General features: G+C 33.2%; 2 protein-coding genes across 2 annotated transcripts in view; one reads left to right on the top strand and one right to left on the bottom strand.

Moving 5' to 3' along the window:
• Positions 1-30: 30 nt before the first annotated feature.
• LOC123705606 (ADP-ribosylation factor-like protein 5B) lies at positions 31-4,429 on the top strand. The gene is made up of 5 exons (XM_045654477.1): positions 31-578; positions 794-1,002; positions 1,717-1,842; positions 3,760-3,869; positions 4,284-4,429. The coding sequence occupies exons 1-5, from the start codon at positions 533-535 to the stop codon at positions 4,330-4,332; spliced, it is 540 nt and encodes a 179-aa protein (XP_045510433.1). The 5' UTR covers positions 31-532; the 3' UTR covers positions 4,333-4,429.
• A 240-nt stretch (positions 4,430-4,669) lies between these two features.
• LOC123705604 (alpha-mannosidase 2) overlaps positions 4,670-19,378 on the bottom strand; it is a 67,906-nt gene continuing 53,197 nt past the window's right edge. Inside the window, exons 3-8 of the mRNA XM_045654473.1 lie at positions 17,188-17,255; positions 16,761-16,838; positions 11,250-11,342; positions 10,389-10,583; positions 8,902-9,013; positions 4,670-8,828 (exon numbers count right to left, since the gene is read on the bottom strand). Of these exons, the coding sequence (XP_045510429.1) occupies positions 6,112-8,828; positions 8,902-9,013; positions 10,389-10,583; positions 11,250-11,342; positions 16,761-16,838; positions 17,188-17,255 (3,263 nt within the window). The 3' untranslated portion in view covers positions 4,670-6,111. The remainder of the gene's footprint in view (positions 8,829-8,901; positions 9,014-10,388; positions 10,584-11,249; positions 11,343-16,760; positions 16,839-17,187; positions 17,256-19,378) is intronic.

Here is a 19,378-nt window from a genome sequence, read left to right as displayed (position 1 = left end):
AGAGTACCACTGGGCACTGTTTAGTACTGTCAACTGAAGGTCAACTGTGGTAGTGTGGTAATGTGGTTTATATAGTAGGTACCTACCTCAGTACCTACCTTGAGTGCTATCTTGTCAAATAGTTTTAAAAAGATAATTTATTTATTTTTAAAATTATCTACACAAAATTTGCGTTCGGGTTTTTGTTAAGTGTATTTCAATAGGATTTGTCTTTGACCTACTTGTAAAATTAGTAACGTAACCAAATGGCAAATATTGGATGAGTAGGTATCTACAGTTTAGCTGTACCTACTACTTACATACCTTCACTTACAACAAAAGTAAGGAATGGACGACGTGTAACATATTTTTTATTAATCACAGTGACTATGAGCTTCAACAATGTTTTCTAAACGAAATTTTATTGTAAACGTTGTATAGTTTTGTTAATAGATCAAATACATTTTATGTAATTTATAGTTTTGGAAAATGTTATTGTAAATAAAACGTAGTATGCTGTTAATTTTCTTCCATTAATTAAATAGACATAATCATGGGTCTTCTTATATCGAAAATTTGGAGTTTATTTGGCAATGAAGGTAAGTACTGACATATTGCTTTAGATATCTAAAAAGTCGAGCATGCATGTTTTATGATAAGATAACTTGAGATGGGCCTAAATGTAAGATATTTATTTCTCCTTCAAGTAGTAATAATAAACAGATATTTTCGTAATCAGGCACAGTGGCATTACATACATTATCATTGTCTCTCAAGGTTTAACTGTTTTAAATATTGTATTTAACTATTTCAGAACATAAGTTGGTGCTAGTGGGTCTGGACAATGCTGGTAAAACAACAATACTTTATCAGTTACTGTTGGGAGAGGCTGTGCATACACGGCCCACAATTGGGTCTAATGTGGAAGAAGTGGTGTGGAAAAACCTGCGCTTTGTGATGTGGGACCTGGGAGGACAACAGAGCTTGCGCTCTGCTTGGAATACCTATTACACTAACAGTGAGGTAGGATCAATTATGTAATAAATTCATTACACAGCTTTGTTAACTTTCTATGTTTTTCATCATTGTTGACTTGCTTCAAGCGTAAATATATGCACCTATGAAGAGCAATAAATGATTATGACCATGTTTCTCAATTGCATGTTCTAATAATTATATTTATAAAGTTTTGAATATTGCAGCTACAAAACAATAATAGTTGCTACTTAAAAACAATTATACCAAAATATTTAAAACACTCATTAATTAATTATTAATATTAATAATAAATTCATTATTAAAGAATATTCTCATTATAAAGGAATTCAAGTACCAGCTTATGCAATCGCTGCCAATGCAATTTCTCTCATATTTAATTCAAGCATTTGCGAAATGTGTTACATAAACTGCTGTGCAAATTTGGTTATATGCTAATTGTAAGAATAATTATTGCGCCTTTTAGCTATGCTATCTTTCATGGATTGACATTAGTATATAAATAGCAAATATTGTTACCTCTTGTTTCATTATTGAAAAATTTGACACACATCCTCAATCCTATTATCAATGAACCCTAAAATATTTCATGACAGAATCAATTATATCACCAACTTTAATTGTTATTGTATTGAAATAAAAATTGCTTTTTTTGCTCAGAAATCAATAAATTCTTGTTATAAATTATGCATAAGTATAAAATATAAAAACAATACCATAATAGTACTTGTCTTGTTACAGTTTGTGATAATGGTCATTGACTCAACTGATCGTCAGAGACTAAGCATAAGCCGGGAAGAGCTTCATAGAATGTTGACACATGAGGAGTTGAGCAAGGCTTGTCTTCTTGTTTATGCTAATAAACAGGTAATTTAAATAATAATCTTAATATATATAAATCTCGTGTCACAATGTTTGTCCTCAATGGACTCCTAAACCACTTAACCGATTATAATAAAATTCGCACACCATGTGCAGTTCGATCCAACTTGAGAGATAGGATAGTTTAAATATGTAGGTACCACGGGCGAAGCCGGGGCGGACCACTAGTATATTTATATGGATAATAGAAGGAAAATTCATTAATATTAATAAAAATTGTGGATCTCATTGAAAATTCTGATAAAGGAGAAAAGAGGCTAAAACAAACATCTACTATATCAATAATAATTAGTAAGTCTCAATCCCATAGTCCAGAGGATTAAAAATGATAAACAATCTAATCTGTATCATTAATAAAAAGATATTGATATACATTTTTTATTAAACTTTGTAAATGTAAAAATTGTGTCTAATCAACTATAAATTTAGTTTAGTATGTACGTAGGTACATTCTATAAATAAAATAATAAGAAAAATAGTTACTAAAGAAATTAAACTACCAAATCAAAAATGAAGTTAACACATGTGCAAACCGTTTTTTGAAGTCAATATTTATCATGAATAAATATTCACATATGACATCATCATTCATTTTATATGAGGATAAAATTGGTTTTTATATTATTATATAAGATGCTTAATTAAAGCTATAATTGACTAAATATACTTATTATTACATATATTTTTTATTGACTTGCAAAAAAAAATTATAGTCTGTCAAGTTTAAGTTAACATTTTATTTCATACTTACTTTCCATCTGTGGCTTTGCCCACGTGGTCAAAGAAAAACCTGCACAGTTATCGTTCCTGTGGGATTTCCAAAATAAAACCTAAGTTTCAAGTATCTTTGTACAAAATTTTGTCCAAATTGGTTGACTGAGTTGGTAAGAAACAGACAGGCAGACAGAGTAACTTTCGCATTTATAATATTAGTAAAAATATGTAAACTCATATATTTTCACAAACTTAGTAAGATATATGAATGTTGAACTTTGAGATGTATATTTAATGCATTCAAAGTGAACATTTATGGAGATTGAACATGAAGTAATTTCCTCATTGAATAAAGTATAACTGGTGTGTAATAAGGTTATTTAAAGTTTAACGGTTTTCACTATAACCTTATTAAATGATATGAGTTTTGATGAAAGTTTTTAGTCTCAGTATATTTCACTTGGGTTGTTTTGGTTGATAAGAACATACCATTCGTCAAGCACCAATCAATTGAGTAAATAATGGTTCATCTGTTATTTCTGTAATGCAATCTTGTTCAATTGTGAAGTGGTAATTTAGTGTCATGTTAGAATTTAGTTCAATTGATGCAGAATTTTTATGTGTCCAAGGTGTGTCCAAGTTAGTCTATGCAAACTAGTAGTAGCCAAAATCTATATGTATTTAAAAATACATATATTTGATGTGATGCAATATGCATCTGTTTCACATATATATTATATACTAGGTTTCCGTTAAAGAGAAGTCTGCATAGTTCCCGTTCCCGTGGAATTTTCGGGATTGCGCCATTTTCCCGGGATAAAAAGTAGCCTATGTCCTTTCTTGGGTATCAAAATATCTCCATACCAAATTTCATGAAAATTGGTTCAGTAGTTTAGGCGTGATTGAGTAACAGACAGACAGACAGAGTAACTTTCGCATTTATAATTATTTTAAATATGGATTCTTTATAAACAAGTAGGTGATTGGCCTTCTGTGTCATGCTAGCAGCTAAACCCAGTTTTTTTTTTAAGTCCAGGACTGAGGAAGAATAGAGGAGAAATAAGAGAGGAGAATCAAAACCAGGACGCTTCTATACTCGTACATTAATCACTGTACCAAAGAGGCTGGCATCATATCATATATTTAGAATAAGATATAAGCTTAATTAATATAATATTTTTATTACAGGATGTAAAAGGATCTATGACAGCTGCTGAAATTTCTGAACAACTGGATTTAACATCTATAAAACATCACCCCTGGCATATCCAAGCTTGCTGTGCGCTCACTGGAGAAGGGTAAGCTTTTCCAACAATTATAAATAATTTTAGTTTTATACTACCACTAGCTGTTCCCCGCGGTTTCACCCGCATTGCCACGGTCCTGTTGGTCTTAGCGTGATGATATATAGCCTTCCTCGATAAATGGGCTATCTAACACCGAAATAGTTTTTCAAATCGGACCAGTAGTTCTCGAGATTAGCGTGTTCAAACAAACAAACTCTTCAGCTTTATAATATTAGTATAGATGAAGAATAGATTTTATTTTTTGGTTGTTTGGATTCTTATGCAACCAGTATAATACGATAAAAAGTTCCGTAAATTATACTTATGTACTTTAAACATTTTGATAATAGCAAAGATCTAGGACTAAAATATTAAAGGTTAAATATAAATATATTAAAATATTAATGGTTTTTTTTTTTATTTCAGTTTACATCTCGGCCTTGAATGGATAGCCAGTAGAATAAAGAAGAAATGACGAACACATTTCTGATTAATTTTATTACTAAGCTCTATTGTTAGAACGTCAATATGATGGATGATAATATTTTAATAAATAAATTTTAAAGAAATTATTGTTGTATTTTACGTAAAACGATTTTTGAATAATAGTATGTATTGGTTTGGATGTTATAAACTACTAGCGGTCCGCCCCGGCTTCGCCCGTATTTACGTTTTCTCTAATAAGAACCATCCTCGTACTTCAAGGAATATAATTATGTAATAAAAAAAAAGTATTATATAAATGGGTCAGTTCACACGGGATGCCGTGACAACGCGAAACTGGTTTCATTTGACTATAAATCAAACAAAGATTAAAGTATAATAATTGATGGTTTTATTTCGTCTACTTGATTCGTGAACAGATTGTACATGATACTCTTAATGCTATGTGCTTAAATACAACCAAGCTTTCGATAATTTTCATACTAAAATTATGTAAAATAAATAAAACTATAATATAAACATTTTTACAAAATTAGTTTCAAGAGCGATGTATTTTTATCACAATTAATAGTTAAAAAAAATATGTTTATTTGTAATGATTATAAATAAATTAAATTAACATAATGTTTTATTCTTATTTTCATACCTAACTGACTCAAATCATTGTACTTAAGTTTTACATAACACAATATATACAAAAATGTTAATAATATATACAAATTTTATGAGAAGATCAATTTCACGATAATTTTCCTATATTATTACTAGACATTCAGTTATACATAAATAATATTATTATAATGGAACACAAAAACATTTGTGATCAGTATTCATTAAAACCTGTGATAAAGGATTATGCACTGTTAAACTGTATCAATGTAAAATAAATTAATAAATACAAATTACATAAATGAAGAATTATTATTATTTTATTGGAATGTTTAACAAAGATTGTTATAGATATACGATTAAAAAATTCTAAATACAGATAAAATTTTACTAAAATAAGAATTGTATTGTAATACGCATAGATAAATAATAGCGTTAGTAACTAAACACTCATTAAATTAACATTCAAGCCCATACTGTACATTTGAATATAATATCACAACTGAAATAAGTTTGTATACGAGATCCAGAGTACCCTACCTATCTTTAAATACGTTACAGTTACTTAATATTATTACTATCTCAACTACAATAAATATGTCAAAAATGTTCAATTTTCATTATAGCAATAGTAACACACTGCGCCAAACGACGGCATGTAATTGATTTCAAAACAGGGAAAGATTGAAATTATGACTATAAATAAATTATTTAAAAGATTTCGAATCCTTTATAAAGTTACATTATTTGGTCCTGAGGTAGATTCTTCTAAATCGAGACTTGTTTTATTATGAATTAATAGTGATAGGTACTGAAAATCTTAGCTTATCAAAACAAATGTAAAATAAACGTGTCATAATAAATTTAATAAATTATGTCATCTTGCAAAGCTAAGGCGAATTTCATCTTTTCATTTAATGTCCTATCAAACATTTACATTTTACATTCAAACAATACAATTTGAAATTATTAAACATTTAATTCCAAGATATCGATAATAATCGACAGTTCTACCTAATAATTTTCTAGGTTCGTCGTACAGTTCACTCCAATTTCGGTATTCGTCCGATGCTGTCAGATCTGTAGCTGGTCTTATACTAATGCGTAGATTTATAAGTCTTTCTATATGTTAGTCTTTGATGACAAAAAGAGGTCACCAAAACTTTATAATAATTGTATTATTTATATTTCAAGTTAGTCTTTAAAACCGAACTCGATACGTCTTAACTTCCATTGGCTCCAAAGTGATATTAGCTAAACTACTAAGATTCTTATAAGTCTTAAGGCCGGTCAGACTGACCGAAACCAGGTTGTTAACAATGAGTCCATTAAATTTAGTTTCAGTCGTAAATCGGGAATTGGTCTGAGGCGAAGTATTCCCAACATCGCAACTAAATCCAGGTCTATGCAGTACCATAAAGCAGGAATTGCTCGGAAACTGCTCCAACACTTCGTCAGTGATAGTACGCATTGATACAACGTGTATTCCGCTCGGGAAATTTGTCAAAAACGATTGATGTTCCTTCACTTCAATTTCACCGACCTCACTCGTATCGACCACATAAGCATTCACGGGATAGTTGAGTGTTCTGCTCAAATAGTCAGCAGTCTGCGAAGGCAACTCGTAAACGGGCGCCTTTTGTTCTGTATTAAATCTCCGTTTTTGGAACGGTCCGGTACCTTGCCGATGTGTATCTCTTTTAGCTCTCTTAGTATTTATGGGTTCCAATAGCAACCAATTAGTGAACACGGTTGGCTTATTGTCAACGACACCTTCACCTATGCCTCTGAAATCGTCGTAAAGGGTCCTACGGTCCATCATTACTTCGAGTCGACCAGGCTCAAAGGCAGCCGCTCCTTGAGCGTGATTTGTAATCAAAGTCATTCTTGTTTCATCGTCCTGTATCCAAGCCATAGTTGTAATCGGATAATAGTTCGCTTCGATGCCCAATTTATCCACTTTCACTCTCCGTTGATATTGAAAACCGTTTTGATCAGTGTAAAATTCTGGAACCTCCCCGTTCTGTAAATTCGTTTGTATTCGCATATATAATTCTGTGTCCCTATTTTTGGGAGGGCTCTCGTAATCGACTATTGTCTCCATGTAAATACCATGTGAAAGTGCATGATCATCCACGTTATAAATTCTAAGCGTATGTACTAGGAAAGGCAAATACATGGTGGTGATCTCAGTAGATATTGGCCCCGAAACAATAATGACATTTTCATCTTGCATGTTATTCGGTTTCGTATATTGACCTAATACATCTTTCTCGGGTGGATCATAATCCGGCATAAACAAATAAGCCCCAGAATGCCTCTGAGCGCTTTGATATGCACCAAATTGAATATCCACGATATTTTTCTTGCGAATATCTTTTCTGTAAACTTGTCTTAAAAAGCCAGTGTTACGGTCGACGAGTAATTTCATAACCTCGTTCTCCAACTGTATATTTCCTGGCATCATTTTTTTAATAACAAAATTATTAGCTCTGTCAGGGTCAGATTTTTGTTCAGTGCAATTGTTACAAAATACTACGCAGTGCTGGGAATGGTTCGTGTATTCTTCGAGATTGTAAGTCATTACGCTAAATCCTTCCAGGGTGGCCACGAACATTACATCAAAGTTAATGTCGCTTATTGCAAATTTCCCGTTATCACGGATATCAATATTGGGCGTTATTTGGTATTGCACATATTTTTCGTTATGCGTATCGTACACTCGGACGTTAGTAGTATTTGATCTAAGCGTTATGACTTCAGTCCTTTGCTCTGCCAGAGGATTAAAAAGAATGACTTTCTTTTTATCGACGACCGTCACTAGCATTTTTCTAGGTTGTTTTCCGTATGTTTCCCATTCCAGTTCACTCTGAAGAATGCTCTGTGTGTGAAGTTTACTATCGGGTATCATCAGGGTGGTGAGGGCGGCTTCTTGCAAGCGAATGCAGTGGTAAATACTCGTGAAGAGTTTCGTTCCGTAGTCATACATGACGCTAGCTTTGGAAGTTCCAGTGATGGCATCATGATGTTGGAAAAGGCCTAAATTTCGTCGAGCTGTGATCAACTGTTCGTAATATTTTTCCAGTTTTCGCTCCGATGATTCGAACATGTGCTTGTTAGATTGCCTAAGGAAATTCGATACGAGAGTAAATAGTATCTCCGCCGCCCGGAGGTGGTGTTCGAACTGCCTCGCAACAATCTTTATATAAGGTCTCGTAGTATAATAACCAGACCAATAAGCCGGTTTCCCTTCACTGAAAATATCCGAGTAGACGAAGAAATCTCCGCGTAGTGTGGGAATGCTGCCGTGTCTCTCCTTAACAGCATTGAAGTAATCAACAGGTGTACCGAAGGAAACATCGGCGTCAAATATCTCCTTGTGTTTGTTGATGTAATTAAACATTTTCATATAATTGACGTACTGAGCGTCGAATTCAATGCCATAGTCGTATCTAAAGTCGTCGCCTAAAGGCACGAGCACAACGTTATGTGTGGTGAGTGAGCCGATGCGGTCGTACTCTTCCATGAGCGTTTTTGACTTACTGTGTAAGTTTTGTTCCGTGATGTCCTCATGTTTCGCCGTGTACTCCGAGTATTCGCCGGGGATTTTCCTAAAATCAAAACTTAGGCAAATAGCAGGATGAGGGCCACACGTGCTCTTAATAGAATAAATATCAAAGGGTTGGTTGTGAATAACTAGGGATGGTTTATTAGAGGAGAAGCCGGGCATCCAATAAAATTCTTCTATTTGTTTTTGCGCGAACCATTGTTTCCAAGCGTAATGTATCCTTTGTATGATAGCACCTTCTAGGCCGCTTTTGTCTAGCAGGTACGGCACCGTAGCTCCGTGGCCGAATGGGTCTATCGACCAACCTACTTTTGGAGTTACACCAAGGTTGGCTTTGACCCAAACGTGACCTGAAAATATAAAACAGGAGTAAGTATTTTAAAATAAAACAGCACATTTAGAACAGTTTTAACAAACATATACCTTCAATGAACTGATCAATTAATGAGTATATATGAGTGCACGCTTCGTCAGGCATTACCCAGCCACCCGTTGTGATTTCGACTCTACCCTCTTTCACCAATTTTTTGAAGGCCTGTAAAACAAATTAATTTTATTAATTTGTAATTAATTTTATTTAATCCCATTATATAAAGAACGACAATGGTAACTGATACATATTACATAAATTGTAACATAATATTTGAATTTAGAGTTGCGAGTACAAAATAAGTACCAAAGAAATAAACCTATACAGTTGTATTTAAATATTTCCACTACAGTTACACAGTATACCAAATTTCAGTTAAGTGAGATGTCAGCCAGTGCTTGAAAAATGGATTTTGCAAATGCATTTGAACAGGAATGACGTATACACGGACGATGCAAGTTAAATTAAAGCTTGTATTTCTTGAACTGTATGCGAATAAGAAATTACAGACTGAATGGGATGTTAGCGCAACATGTTATTGTGATTCAATTGAACAAGTAATATGGGTTGCATAATATATATTGATACTGAGACTGTTTAACTCGATTGAAGGCTGATTAAATGCTATTAGGAGCTATTCTATAATAAAGAATGTATCCTGACTTTATATGAAAATATAATCTTAAGAAATAAAAACTAGTTGAAAATAATAGAATACATTTAAAGCCTCTCCAATTGAGAACAATACTTTGATTTTATTTGTATCAAACTTCAAATGCATTTAAATAGTTCGCAGACAGAAACTAGTTTGCAAGTGCGCCGTTGCGTTTTAAATACCTTGTCATTATCGTCTGCGACCGTGGCCAGGGTAAGTATGTAATCATTCTAAATAATTTGATACCTTGATTAGGTACCTTGCTTACTTACGCGTTTTTGTTAAAAAATAGTTCAGAAAATTCTTTAGTACCTAAGTATAAAAAAATATTGATTTAAGTTGCGATCTGTAATTCAATCGTGAAACTTTGCATAATACATTCTTACATAATATTTTTAAATCGCTATAAATTCGTCGCATACATTTTGCATTAACGTTAACTAAATGTTTCGAATACTTCACATTGTTTGGGGAATGTTTTACAGCCAAAAATAAAATTGATGAAATTTCAATGGAACAAGCTGCTAACTCGACAACAGTTCAATTAATTAAAGCATACGAGCGAGTCTAATAACGCGATTGCGAATTCGTCTAGCGGATTGCTTCTAAACGTATTAGTTATGACTTATGTGGGATGTAAATGAATATTTTGATAATAGTGATGTAGCAGACATATTGTATACTTTTCTTACTATCTAAATGTTTCATTAACAGCTTAATACAAACAATTAGAGGTTCTTTGGAATGTCACTACCACGTCCAAAAACATAGTTGATAAAACAGATCTTTCTTTATATATTATCGTCTATTAACAGTCTACTGAAAACATAATTAGTAAAAATATATTCATTAATGTTAAGTCTCTCAGCACACACACAAACTTACCTTTTGTTTGACGGGATGGGAGCGTTCCCACCACGCATTCAAAAAAGATATCTCAGTCCATATAAACGTCATGTTGGGATACTGATTTAGTTTCGTGACGATATTATTGAGTATGTTTTTCGTCTTTGTTTCGAAGTATTGCTCGAACGTATTCAGCCAACCGGGATCATTGTGCGAGTGAGGCACAACAAATACCTGTTAAAGTGGTAATAAATATATAATTTATAAACATACTAAAATTGTATTCGAGTGATTTTTAATCAAACTCATTTTACTCGACGTTATTACTTCCAGAAATAACAGTCAATTACTACGCTTTTAGGATACATTGCCATTCTTATTTACAACTCTAACAGCATATAGTCACTTAGCACCTATTAATGGTACAGAAATGACTGGGTGATGGAAGTTTATTGGATAAACGTCACAGCGATAGGGGCCGCAGCGCGCAGCCCGCAACAGAGACGCAACACTCTACAGTGGAGTGCATCAGTAATTCAATTGTCCTTTATCTGACGACACCTACGATATCGCCACGAGCTTTGAAGTGTTCGTGGGATTTGCTGCAATTCGTTGCACCTAGCTCCGATATTCGTCAGTTTTCAACACTTGAACGGTTTCAGCTCTCGAAACGACAAAAACATTCGGCTTAATATCGCCAGCCTATTATGCAGCTCTTGTTTGCGAAATGAATACTATCAGCAAAAACAACGGAGTGAGTCCGCGTGAAGCTCATTCAACCGTCTAGTTAGGTCATAATCTCGAAAATACATTCGAGTGGCTGCGGCATTTTACATTTAAAAAGGTCTCTAGTTGCCGGTCGAATATAAGTGAAGTAAATGGATATAATAAAATATTTACCTTTAATCTCGGACGCCGACTATCGTTTTTGATCTTCTCATACCGCTCCTCAAAGGTTCGATCCCAAAATTCTTTTGTGCGGAGCCAGTTCGGCTAAAATATAACAAACAGGTTATTTATTTTACATTATACACTTAATGAAAACAAACATTATACGAGTGGCCTTCTGTAGATGAAAATCATTTTACTACAGAAGGCCTCATCATATCATTTTATCTTCAAAAGCTTGTACAAAAAACGAAGCGCTATAACCAAAGGACAATCCTCCACTATTTCCCTCCTTCACAATTAACATTACCTACTCACATGACTCGGGAAGAACAAAAATCATTATGTTATTCTTTGAACTTATGTTTATACAAAATATAACGCAACATGTCTATATTCAACTGAATATTCTTAAACTTGAAAGGAAAATGGCAAGGTAGGTTCCGGGTACAATAATTATAGAAATACGTTTACACAAACCAAACTGGTGAGCGAGCATGCAACAGGAAAAGCAACATGATAGTTACAGTTTGATTCCAAGTATTTTGCATTTTGAGTAGTTCAACAACCTCAAATCGAATTTCCAATCAAAATCTTTCACACGACTGGTCCAAGAGTAAATTTCATTGCATATTGGTCGAGCGGCTTTCGACAACAAAATACTTTATTTTATTCTCGATTGAGCACCAACCCATTCATACGCGTCACATGTTCATTTGTGTTCCAATAAAAATTAATCGGCTTAATTTCATCTTCGCTAAAATTAATTATCAGCACAAGCATAAGTGTTTATAACTATCAAAATGAAGTGTTAGTTATGAAAATTCGCCCATCTAGTTATCTTGTACGGGTATAATGTGTTACCCATTATATCACTAATGTGTTCTTTAATGAAACGCATTGGAGCGGAATATGGACAGATCGATCATGGGACAATGTGGAGTATTCCTTTTGTCTAGACGAGGAAATACACCTTCGTGATGCGCATTTCGACAACACATTGTTATGTTCACGTAACGTGGTAGCTTTGATATGGCTTCGTCACGGCGGACGGCGAAATAAATCACATGCGATGCACCAGCATGCACCACCAAGCGCTTATTGGACGCATTTTCAACAGCGGTGCCGTGTTCAAATTGAAAATATTTTTTCGTGCGTATTCATTAATTGTTTGCTAACGTGAACTATTTGTGAATGCTCATTTAAACACTATCTGCTTTACGTATTGTAATGTTTATTTTTTATTATTGTAACCACTGACCATAATTGAGCCTCCGAATTATGTGATAAAACTGTAAAATATATGTACATATTTTATGCATTATACATTAATCCTGAAACAATAATATTGAATTACCTCATTTATTAGTAGATATGCTAATATTTGTATTTGCGTTTCCAAGCAGTTTAAATGTTCTACGATACCCATGTGTGAACCGATATTTTCGATTAAGGAGGAGGGGCTAGAATCTTCTACAAATTGACTCATTAATTATAGCTTGGTAACAGATGTATGTAACTGCATTACATAGATTTATTTCTAGCCTACTTAGAAACCAGACAAACGCAACGGTAATAATTACAATAATTACTAGTTTCTACAAATCTTAATCGTTAAATGCATTAAAGAAACTGACGGCCATATATGTGGATCAAAGTTATAATATCGATAAATCTGATCCTGTTTTTCTATTTTCCAGGTATCGTTTAGAAAAGATATTGCTTTATGCAATTTCATACGTAAGCCGTCAAAGGGATCAACAATTTATATAAAGTAGATTGTGCCCCTTATATTGCAATTTGATGATCGACACACGCTACTTTGAATTTCAAAGGCTTTGTCACTGCTATTACGTTTTCTATGTAAACACGAGTTACGCAACAAACTTAATATTTTAAAATGAAAAGATCTGTGAACTGTTTTTCTTTTTAGGTGTGAAGAAAATTTTTCTTCAGACAGAAAAGATCAAAATAAAGCAATCTTGCAAAACTAAGCTCTTACAATGTCGATTATCTAAATTGTTAGTTCTCAAAGGCCATTTATATAACACTCGGTTTTATTATCAGATGTTTCAATCTTTATCAAGACTTCATGTCCGTCAACCTGTGACGACGTTCACTACCTACTTTTCGAGACGTGTCGCGTCGCCGGTTGAGATTAAAAATGTATAACTTATAGTTCAGGATACATCGCCCATTTTTGCAAGTGACTACTATCAAGCTGATTTTCCGTTTGTAGCTTTATTTTGATGATACACCGAATAATTTCGTGTACGAAACTCTCGATTGTGGTAGCTAACAGAGATAACAAGGATAAAATTTTTTGATTTGATGGTTCTCAAATATTTATTTCGCAATTTGTAGGACAATAATATGTCTGTTGAATTATATAAACATTAACTAAGTGAAAACAAAAAAATCAGCTTGTTAGTAATCATTTATGATGACCTCGTTATCGATACACTTTGGAAAGGGGGACTCTTTGAATAAACCATAGATTTTGTAGGACAAATATTTTTTCGAATAATTTAGGTAATTATCTTCAGATTGAACAAAAAAATTCATTCAGTTAGTAATAAATATTTGAGAACCATCAAATCAAAAATTTTTATCCTTGTTATCTCTGTTAGCTACCACAATCGAGACTTTCGTACACGAAATTATTGGGCGTCTCATCAAAATAAAGCTACAAACGGAAAATTAGCTTGATAGTAGTCACTTGCAAAAATGGGCGATGTATCCTGAACTATTATTTATGTGTTTAATCTAAGAAAAACACCGTTTTATCCTATTTTACGGCTACGGTACTGTATTTAACCGTCTTCAAAAAAAGGAGGAGGTTATCAATTCGGCCGGTATATTTTTTTTATGTATGTACACCGATTACTCCGAGGTTTCAGAACCGATTTACGTGATTTTTGTTCAATGCGGGATGGTGTCGAATTGGTCGCATAAAAATTTTATTCGGATAGACCCAGTAGTTTTTATTTTATGAGCATTTTTGTCTGTACTAAATGACTTAATTGAAATGTAGCAAGTAACTTTGATTCACTTCCCGGTAACCGATAACCATAAGCACTTAGTATTAAAGCCCGTGCACCGACATCAAACCTTTTTAGTAAATAGCACATCTAAATAATATGTAGGTAGTAATTAATAATATCCAATCTTTTTTATTTTTTAGTTTTCCGTTTTTGAAGTCGGTTGTTTTTAACGCAGTTATTTTTATTGTAATAGTAATGAAAGAAAAAAATGTGCATCCATCTCTCGACGGACAGATAATGTTATTTCGCAAGTTTATTCCACCTATCGGATATGCATGATGTTAAAAATAATTAAACTTTATTGTTCCTTTATTAGTGGAGAACAAAGAGCCTGTCATTTTCAGACTACATGTTACATGTACGTATTATTGGAATAATATTTTTCAATTATTCTACAACTTGTAGGTTATTGACTTATTCTTTTTCCAGCTAGCAGAATTACATATCCCCATTTCGTTATAAAATGTCATATAATAATAGTAGAACATTTCATTCGAGCCGAATTCCATTCAATTAGAACCGCGCTCACATTTGTCATGTTATAGTTGAACCATTCATTATCCTAAATTAAAGCTTTGTAAATGTCAACAATATTTCAGTTGTCGTACTCCCAAACATAAATCAGAGCACGTCGAAATACATTTCGGTGTGAGCTAATGAATTAGCCAGTTCATAGTTTAAACGTGTATTTAACTATTTCAAACTAATGTTTACAGAAAGTTCGCTACAATAGCACTGTTTCATAAATAAATAATGTATCCGCGAGGTCTGCATAAAATATATGGACACTGAAACCATTACAATTCACGTTTAACGAAATGTCACATTTGACTTGAACTATTTTATACCTATAATATCAAAGCTATCACATTCCTAGATTTGTTTTAAACATTTAAAGAGTCATCGATCTTAGGAACTTTTTAGCTGAACGAACCTTTAAATGATTGCAGTCAGCTGTGTTCAATTTTCCGTCGGTTCACTGACGATGACGAAATATATGAATAAAACATTGTTTGCCTTTCCGAGTTAACAATGTTACAAATCGCTTGCAAAAGAAAATTTGAATGGAACATGTTTGACAAATTATAACACCAATTAGCACTTATATAACGTGATTCAATCCAAACTCGAACTAAACGAAAATTACGATGAGTTGTGAGGCTTTTCAAGCTGGGGTAAGATTAACAAGGGCTCACATGCGACTGACTCTTGATACTGTGTCAAGTGCGTATTTCGCATTGCGCGAAAAATAAACAGTAGCTTTAATTTCCTCACTAAGTGAGTTTTTTTTCTTTTAAACACTATTTTCGTCCGGCGTAGCTGTTGGCACTAATTAATGTCACCGGCTACTCGTAGTTACTTGTACCTAAATTTTGTATGAGACAAAATGGAATTGTTACAATACTATTTATTTTAGATCATTTCGAAATAATTGGATCTTATTAGGAGTTAGAGTTAATTAATTAGTTTGAGAGTTCAATTACAGACTTTTTTTACGTTTTCAAAGTAATCATTAAGAACCTTAAATAAATCCGACTAGACTAGCTACAATAAACATTTATTTTTTATAAGAATAAGATTTCTGGACAAGATATAAATTTTGATAAATATTTCGGAATAAAAGCACTTCTCAAGAATACTTTATTCGACGGATTAAAAAATAAGAGAAGTATTAGAAGCCTGCCTTGTGTTGGCGACTAACCGATTGAATTAATATAATAAAATAAAAAAAATCCGCACCTATTTACGATATAACAAAGTCATAGTCTGGGCATAACATATGCTATTTTATAGAAAATACATACCAGATTTATACTTTATTCAATATAGAAGATATTCCATTTGTAATCTTTTTGGAGCTGGCTTATTTTTTTTACGTAACAACCATATTGAAAATAGTGTTCACATAGCTACGTGCCGCAAAAACCTCTGGAGTCCAGATAGATTGATTTTTTTATATTTTCACCGATACATTCATATGCATCTGTCATTTTATCCGATTTCACTGCACTGTGCCACGTGGCCGCTAAATGCAAATGGTAAAACCTTGTATCCATAATGTATGGGAAAGTCGATTTTTTCAATCCATTTTAAAGAATATCCACTGGAAATACAGGTGCCTAGTGTTTGAGCTCGTTCATTATATATTTTTTTTACTTATTTCAAATATTTTAGATATTAATGACGCATGCAAATATACGTACCTCATAATTATTCCAACATGTCAATAATAGTATCGTTAATTTATGCTTGCAATGTCAACTATTGTACTTTGTAATATTATTGATTTGTCGTTGTAAGGTGAATGCAAATAATCGTTTCATATTTGTTAAACCGTATTTAACTTAAAATGTAAAATATTAACCACACAAAGAAAACAAATATGTAATTTTAATTTTTGTTAGGTATACTTTCCAATATTTGTTCTTCTTTTCACTCAACGGAACAAGAATAAAGAAGCATTTAATGCTGAGCTTACCTGAAAGTCAAACGTCGGAAAAATGGAGACCGTATCAATTTCTGCCTGACTCGAACGCACCACTGGACATTGCTCCAACTGTTGCAAAAATAATTCTTTTTTATAACTATTCAAACTACACATGAAAATGTGCAGCAAAAACCTAAGATGAATTGTAAGTTAACTTAAAATTTATATTTGTGACAAATTTGATAGTTAATAGAATGTAGGTATTATGATTTTAAGATATTTAGCAGTAAACGCTTCCCTATAATAATAATCGATAACTCAATTTCCAACACCACCGTACAATCTGTAGCAGCATTATGTATTAATTGAATGTCCACGTGTTAATATCTAACCATAATCGAATTTAGCCAAGGTACCGGGCCGGTGTCTCAGTTGACAGCCCTAAGTAATTAGTGATTAATCTTCAATTAGTGCTTACTTTTACAGACTGCGGTTCTCGGACGTGTTTCAGTGAGACGGAGTTGTCGCTGTTTATATTGTTGTTACCTGCAAATAAAGAAAAAGTTTACAATACACTTAGACGTGTGAGTTGGAACGGTTTATTTTTATATGCGCTAGTATAATCATGTACATAGTTTAGATAAGTTTAGTTTGAAATGCATTTAAGTATTTAAAAAAAAATATCGTAACTATTTTATCAAAATTAAGGTTATCGTGTTTTTATAACACTTCTATAGGTCTTTGCTATACAGAGAAACAAAAAACTCATAAGAAATTCATCTAACAAAAAGTTCTCAACGTGACTAGTGAATTTTCCACTTCAAAACTTAATCGAGAACTCATAATTTATTAGAAACGTTATACTTATATATACAAGTAGGTACACAATATGTAAAAAGATAAAAATATATGTATATTCTAATAAAAATCTATAATATAAAAATGAATCCCAAAATGTGTTGGTAAGCGCATAACTTGAGAACGGCTGAACCGATTTCGTTAATTTTTTTTTATTATATTCCTTGAAGTACGAGGATGGTTCTTATGTAGAGAAAACGTAAATATGTCCCACTGGCGAAGCCGGGGCGGACTGCTAGTATATAATAGGTAATAATCTGTCCTAGATTATAAATTCTTAATTCTAAAATTTCACAAGTTATGTGACGTTTCGACGCAGTGGAAATTCGCTTCGCTGACGGTCTAAACTCTAAGCCATCCATTATCATGCGGTATAAACTGTATCTCTGATTACCGCAAAGCTCTACGTTGTCGCGCGCCACAAAATATACCCGCATCCGCGCGAATCCTGCATTTATCGGTACATCAATTTCTGCCGTATGAAGGACTCGCATCGACGTTTCCGCGTTGTCCTCTCGCCACTACAACGAGTTAATCTCTAATGGGCACGGTAACTGAAAATATGGCTACGCGCCGTGTGGTGGACCGCTAATTGGGCTTCGCCGCCAACATGCCCTGTTTAAAATGTAGCTTTCACCGCTGTACATTATTTGTATTGACTTTCATAAAAGCGACACATTAGGATATTGTTGCCGATCAGTATATTGTTTAACGGCTTACCGCATCGGAAAAAAAATTATAAGTATGCTGCTGAATGCAAGCAATTAGCAATGGAATAGCGCAATGCGACTGTCCTGAACGGAGAAAAATTTTTTAGGAATAGTACACGCGGTTTTGCTACGTATTTAGTGCCGCTGCTCGTAAATCTCTGTCACGGGACACGTTCAGAACAAAACGGCAACTCCACTACGAAGTTTGGCATGAAAAGTTCAATAATCCCAACCGCCTATACTGCACGAGTTGTTTGCGGACTCCATCTCTGACCTAATAAACTCAGACAAATATATACTGATCAGTGCATGATAACATGCGTCACCAGACAGTAATCTATCAATAGCGACTGCTTAGTATATCGGCAATCGGGATCGTATTGGTATCATCGTATACGAGTACAAAAATCACATAAAGTAAATTATTTTAGTTAGTTTAGACGGACACTGTTGACTTTGTAATTATTATATGTTTAAAATAAATCAACGTCTGCCATGAATGTTGAATAAACTTGTTTGTATTTCCGAATCAATATTGAAACATTTAAAGGGGTGGTGATGCGAATGCACCGCGCAAACAGCAATATTGGTTTGTTAGAGCATTGTATTTTTTCTTCCGTTGTACAAAGAGGTATCAGACGTTGTGTCAACTTTGTCCCCAGAGTTCCTGTCAAACGCCGCGATTGTCCCGCCCTTTGTAATGCAGGGTTGTTATTGTTTTTAACCGCCACATGTTGCAACTCTTTGAACAGCCAATTCTAGATCCGTCAAACAACTGCTTGTTTTAGGGTAAAAGTATGAATAGTCTTTTGTCACCGTTTCATTTTTAAAAACTTTTAATCACTTTCATTGTATTGGTCTCATATTGGTAATTAGTTTTGATTTAATAGCTTCGTTCTAAAACTATACAATAATATAATTTCGATTATTCTTGACAAAAAACTTTTAATTGTTTCTACGAACTATTTGAACTTTAAATTGGCTTCCACTATTTATTTTTAATAATAAAATAGTTATAAGATTATAAACTGGACAATTAACTAAATTTCAAATTCCTTTAGAAATAGATTCCGGATATAGAAGCTTATTAGATGCAGTATA

Source organism: Colias croceus, chromosome Z (genome assembly GCF_905220415.1).
Source record: "Colias croceus chromosome Z, ilColCroc2.1".
NCBI lineage: Eukaryota > Metazoa > Arthropoda > Insecta > Lepidoptera > Pieridae > Colias > Colias croceus.
Note: the sequence above shows the minus strand (reverse complement) of the source record. Positions and strands in the feature narration are given on the sequence as shown.

Coding starts and splice junctions, on each gene's coding strand:
- LOC123705606 (XM_045654477.1), top strand. CDS start 533: ATGGGTCTTCTTATATCGAAAATTTGGAGTTTATTTGGCAATGAAG. Junction 1,003..1,716: donor CCTATTACACTAACAGTGAG/GTAGGATCAATT, acceptor GTCTTGTTACAG/TTTGTGATAATGGTCATTGA. Junction 3,870..4,283: donor TGTGCGCTCACTGGAGAAGG/GTAAGCTTTTCC, acceptor TTTTTATTTCAG/TTTACATCTCGGCCTTGAAT.